We start from the raw sequence: 5,951 nt of genomic DNA, 5'->3' as shown, positions 1-5,951 counted from the left end.
AAATTTAAAGATATAAAAATTATAACTTGATTGGATCCACTCTTGGTAGGCTAATATCAACACCTGATGAAATATTGTCTGGATGGAGAGAATTCCCTGAAATTGAATTAAATTGGAAGTGAAGTAGCAAACGATGCTTAAAAGTGAATTGAAATGGAAAGAAATTCTTTTTTTTTTTTTTTTTTTTTACTAAAAGCAAAGCGTGTGAAGACAAAAAAAGTTTAAAAATGAATGTTTATAGACAGACCGACAGATAGTCTATAATTTGTGTCTTTTTTATTTGTAGCTATTTCACTGTACAATTATATTATAAAATATATATATATATATATATATATATATATATATATATATATATATATATATATATATATATATATATATATATATATATATATATTCTAATGGGCCATATCCCGTTCTCTGACTATTTTAGATCATTAATTTGAGAAAAATGAGAAGAAAAAAGTTTTGGTGGTTTATAAAGCGGAGCATGTTGATACTGGTTGTTTTATCCTTAATATTCTCCATCAAAGTTTGATTATAATGCCAAAATGCGTACATTTAAATAAGCCTTTTTAACGGAGTCAAAGGAAGTAGGCTAAATAAATGTCATCAAATTATGAGAGATAAGAAAAAATGTGTTATCAGTGTCCGATGGATAAAGATAATAATGACGTTCAGAAATAAGACGCTAAAACAAAAAAGAAAAGTTTATATTTAAGAAAGAATAATTTTTTATTTTAGACTAATAAATATTTGGTCTTTCAAGGCACTTCCAACATAAGGCCAATAAGTACTTCTTCTGCCGGATAACATCCGTGTCAGATGATCTTAAAAGAGTTACACATCTACCTGCTCTACAAGAGCACGTCAGTATACAACACAAAGAATAAAACACGACCATATACAATACAGCAGCTTACTTCCATCATGTGGCTTTAGGGGTTAAAATATGACATTACCGACAATACTAGAATTAATCAGGCTACTATAACCGTATGTAAGAAGCGGAAAATAATTACATGTTGTTCCTTAGTATTATTCAGCACTAGTTGTGCAATTAACAAGAACAATCATGCAAATGACCGAAGCTATTATAGTAGCCTAATTTTCCCTGTGATTCTTGTGTAAACTTTAGTCATTTTTAAATCATTTCAGAGTGGAAGAAGCCGTCAGGTAAAAGTTTTTTGTTGTTGTTGTTTTTTTTTTTATGACAAATAATACATCCCATAGGACACGGGTCCGTTAAATAGTCCTGGCATCGGTACGGGCCGTGGGAATGAGGCTGGAGGTCCATACAGAGATGATGGAGATCCCAGAGGGAACGGCAGCGCGAACGGGGCCAGAAGCGGTTTGGAGGCGCATTTGAACTTTTCCAGCTCGGCCTCCTGAAGTCTCTTGGCCTTCGCCCTCCTGTTCTGGAACCAGATCTTGACCTGAGTCTCGGTGAGGTTGAGGGAGTTGGAGAACTCGGCCCGTTCGGCGATGGAGAGGTACTGTTTCTGTCTGAACTTGCGCTCGAGCGAGAGCAGCTGGGAGGTGCTGAAGGGTGTGCGCGGCTTCCTGTTCGTCTTGTGCTTGCGTAAGGTGCACGGCGTCGGGCTCGGGTGACCTGGACGAAACCGGGAACAAACTGTTATTTCTTTAGAAGTAATCAAAAAGGTCAAATGCCTTCCTCGTGCATCTTTGACTTTACCTCTTCTTTCCTTTCTTTCAAAATTCACTGGAATCTCTTTCTTTTTGGGTTTGCAACTTTTCTAATAATCTGTTTGTTTGCTTTTCTTTTAACACTTTAACATTATTATTTTGCTTGCAAACAAAATTGAACGCAAATATTAGGCTGTTTCTTAATCGTCATTTCACAACAACATTTATATATATATATATATTTTTTAAATGATGTACTTTTACTAAATAATTAGGCTACTATTTATTATTACAAATGTCTAATATTTAACAGATAAATATTGTTGTTGTTTAGGCTATTATTATAAATGTAGGGCCTTTAGTATTATAGGCCTATAATGAGAAAGATGGTTAAAATATGGGTTCATTTTTTAAAATCTTCTTTTTAAACATTTCTTTCTTTCTTTAACATAAAACTACAAAACATCGGAAGATTTCAACAAACTTTATCATTTTTTAGCTGCATTGCAAGTAATATTTACTGTAAAATATTTTTTTGTTTGTTTTGTCATTTTGGTAAACGTTTATAACAATAACATTAGCTAGCCTTTTTTTTTAAATATATATTTTTCTATAAAATAAATTATTAGTCTATTTACAATTACATTTTTAATTTTTAAACGATTATTATAGCCTAAATAATTATATTGAATGTGAATGTAGGCTATAGCTGTCAATAATGAGAAAGGTGAAGGTAAAAGAAAAATAATAATTCTAATTATTATTTAATAATTTATTATTAATTAAATATCGAATTAAATTCTAAACATGCATCAAAATGTTACTATATTTATAATGTTTTGAAAGAAAAAAATAATAATAACAAGCAAACTCAGCAATGGTTGAAATACTTACGAGGAGGAGATGTGAAAGACGAGGAGTTTGGCCAAGTGCTCTGTTCCTTATCGCTTAAATCTTCACTGTCATCGTTCAGGCTGTCCGAAACGCTCGACAAAGTGTCCACAGAAACTTTGGTTTTCTCTACAAAGTAAGTCCGTACTAAGTCCTGTCCCAATCCCAGTCTCTGGTGCTGGAGAGCCGGAGAACACGCGACCTGGCAGCTGGATTTGGCCATCAGGGATTCAACGCTGAACGGGAGGTAAGTCTTCTTCACTTTATGTCCAGGGTCAGTGGTCATATCTTTCGGCTTTTGACTTTCCTCGCTGTCCGAGTCCGATTTTTCTTGAGCTGTCGTTTCAACGGGTCCCTTAGGAGAACTCATCGTAAACAATCCACCGCGAAGCTGTTTCATATACTGTCACGTCTCAACAACTTCCAACAGGCTGACTCGCGCTGCCTCAGTACACTTATAATAGCTCGCAAACTGCGCTGCACCAACCAGCGTGCGCGCTCGACCAGCTGACGTGCAAAAGCCTCGATCTGATTGGTCGGAAAGTTCCCCTCGGGCACGCGCGGACCAATCAAAAACCAAACCCTAAGAAGTCATGTGGTCAAGTTGACACCAAGACATCAAGGGGATATTGAGAAAAATGAGTACTTAATCGCGGATGTCTTGCTGAGATGATGTATAGATGGCCTCGGGGCTCTTGACTCTTTGGAACACAAAGTAGACCAATTTTAGCCCAATTAAACAGTGGGGAAGCTCTCAAAGTATCTGTATCCGACTGTTGAGAAGACATTGAAAAGGTACAATGGAATTACTCCACACCAAAACTTTGGTCAAAAGGAATAAACAAGAAAACCGGACTGTCTTGTTTGCAAAGTCACTCGGTGTTTTTATTAGAGTATTGGCAAGTAAAATAACACAATAGGCTAATTAAATGACATATTGATATTAATATATAATATAGCAAGCGTATACAGCAAAAAACAAAAAACAAAAAAACAAATTGAATGCGTTTTCATTTCGACTTTTTGTGGGGGCTAAAGTCAAAAGCGTCTATAAAGTTTAAATACGAGGCTCATTAAAGGCAAGAATTCCTGAAAAGGAACATTTAGGCTATCAAGTGGCTAAACTTTTAATATTATTTCTTTAAAAAGACACTTAAGGATATGGCTGCTAAATAGGCTTCTAATATCAGAAATGCAATTGTTTATAAAAAGTTTTATTCTTGAAAAAGCATTTCTAATGTAGGCCTATATGGAAACTTTTCATGGTTGCTTTATTGAGAAAGGCTTTTGTCAAGGCAGAAATTGATTCGAAAGGGCTGTAAGTTACACAATACTTAGGCAATTTAAGGCATGTCACGGGCTTTTAAGGTTACAAAAGGCTCAGCTGAGAAGCGAGCAGAGTTTTCTTCTCTCTCATTTAGAGAGCCAGACGAGCTGCGTTTTGGAAGGCGCCAGAGACGGTGGGATCAAAAGAGAAGGTACCTCGAGGAGGAAAAGGCAACAGTTTAACTCCACTTAACCAATTGTCCTCAAAATATGTAGTCCTGAGCATAGCTGCAAGGCCAAACGGTGACGTCAAGAAAATGAACCAGTACTTTCCCAAACCGAGAGAGAGAGAGAGAGAGAGAGACAAAAAACTATTGGCAGAGTGAACAAACTCTCTTTAGTGTTCATAATAAGTTGGAGACTCCTCTTTCCAAAACAACATAAGAACACGGACACCATGTGTAAACATACCAGTAGCCTATAACAAAAAATGTATTATTATTATTATTAAAGCATATTGCGTAATATAGTTATAATCCCCAGGAGGTAAATTCAGTTTGCTATTTTATTGTGTGTTTTTGGCGGCACCTTGCACCGATTTGGCAGACGATCTCAGATGCTCTAATGCTCTCTAAAAGCCAAAGGATCTTCCTCTTACGAGTGACCTATCTGTCGTTGTGCGTATCAAATCAAACGCGCTGGTCTCCCTCAGAAAGTCCCCCTGCATTAAACTCCACCAATCTAAACGCTAAATAATTTAAATGATCACGGGAGATCCATTACTAGCACGTTTTAATAGCTGTAATGACGATAGTTTATGTGAACCTGATTGAGTCGACTCTCTTTTGTAATTTAAAACTCGTTTGGAACGAACAGGTGAGGACAACTGAGATATTTGGACAAAACTGAAGCCTTAACTTAATCTAATTGGATAGGCTACAGGAGAGAAGCTTGCAAGAGATAGATAGATGCAGGCGCAGCAGTAACATGAACAGTGAATTTTAATTCTAGATTTAAAACAAAATTATTTTGATGGTCCACTTTACACATTCTGCTAACTATAAGTAACTTTGCAACTATATTTTAACTAGCAGTGGTCAGAGTATTAGTAGCTGCTGACACTTTATTTTGATGCTCCCCAACAGACATTCTACTGACTAGAAGTACATGTCAACTTACAGTTTTTCTCAGTCGCTTTGGTGCATTTCTCACATCACTCTTTACATGCACAACAGTTAGTTCAATCTCCACAACATTTAGTCATTTGTGCACATCATAGTAGCAGTTTCTCATTCCTTCGAACAAATTGCAAATGCTTTTGGACATGCATCAATTGCTTTCATACAACTCTCTGCTGTTTACAACATTATCATTTGCTTATGTCATGTCAGTCAAAATTAACTTGTGAATGCTGAATTATTCCATATAAAACTAATAGTCCTCATTTCATTGCAAAATACAAAAATGTTGAACTAGTTGACAAAATCTGTCACACAAATTTTACACATTTTTTTTTACATCTTTTTTTTTTTTCCTGAAAATGTCTCCTAAATTGAACAATTTCTCTCAAGTGAATCTCAACTTTCACTGATGAGAAGGGGTGTGTGAAGCATTAGTTGCAACCAATGATAAACCACTTCTCTACAATCACTGTCAGAGCTGAATCCCATAAACTCCCACTTTACAAGCATATATGAACCAAGCAGGACATAGTGTGTACCATTTCTACAATACTGTGACACAGAAATGGAAGGTCAGCCTCGTGGAAGAGGGGTAAGGGTGCGGGGAGGAAGGGGAAGGGGACAAAACAGGGGAAGAGGAAGAAGAGGCCAATAGGCAGATCCCTGATGAAATCAGGGCTACAATTGTGGATCATGTTGTCAATCACGGCCTCACAATGGCTGAGGCTGGTCGAAGGGTGCAGCCAAATGTTGGGAGAACCACTGTAAATTCAAGTATTCAAACATTTCGTCGGGAGAACAGGTGTGTATAAATGGACAGTAATTCAGCACTAAACAGTCTGCACTGCACTACTGTCATTGTGTCATGCATGAAGCTTGCAGTGGGACAAGAACTTGTCACTGTACATTTTACATTTAGACGTACAGCTTTACTGCATCACACATTTAGTGTATTGTAGTGTA

At 36.5% G+C, this 5,951-nt stretch overlaps 1 protein-coding gene across 1 annotated transcript; it reads right to left on the bottom strand.

The window, feature by feature from the left end:
* Nucleotides 1-423: 423 nt before the first annotated feature.
* On the bottom strand, nucleotides 424-2,979 carry msx1b (muscle segment homeobox 1b). The gene is made up of 2 exons (XM_067404421.1): nucleotides 2,545-2,979; nucleotides 424-1,615 (listed from the first exon to the last, which is right to left on the bottom strand). Exons 1-2 carry the CDS (start codon nucleotides 2,939-2,941, stop codon nucleotides 1,212-1,214), a joined length of 801 nt encoding a protein of 266 aa, XP_067260522.1. The 5' UTR covers nucleotides 2,942-2,979; the 3' UTR covers nucleotides 424-1,211.
* Nucleotides 2,980-5,951: the final 2,972 nt, after the last annotated feature.

The sequence above is a fragment of the Chanodichthys erythropterus genome, chromosome 12, assembly GCF_024489055.1.
Source record: "Chanodichthys erythropterus isolate Z2021 chromosome 12, ASM2448905v1, whole genome shotgun sequence".
NCBI lineage: Eukaryota > Metazoa > Chordata > Actinopteri > Cypriniformes > Xenocyprididae > Chanodichthys > Chanodichthys erythropterus.
Note: the sequence above shows the minus strand (reverse complement) of the source record. Positions and strands in the feature narration are given on the sequence as shown.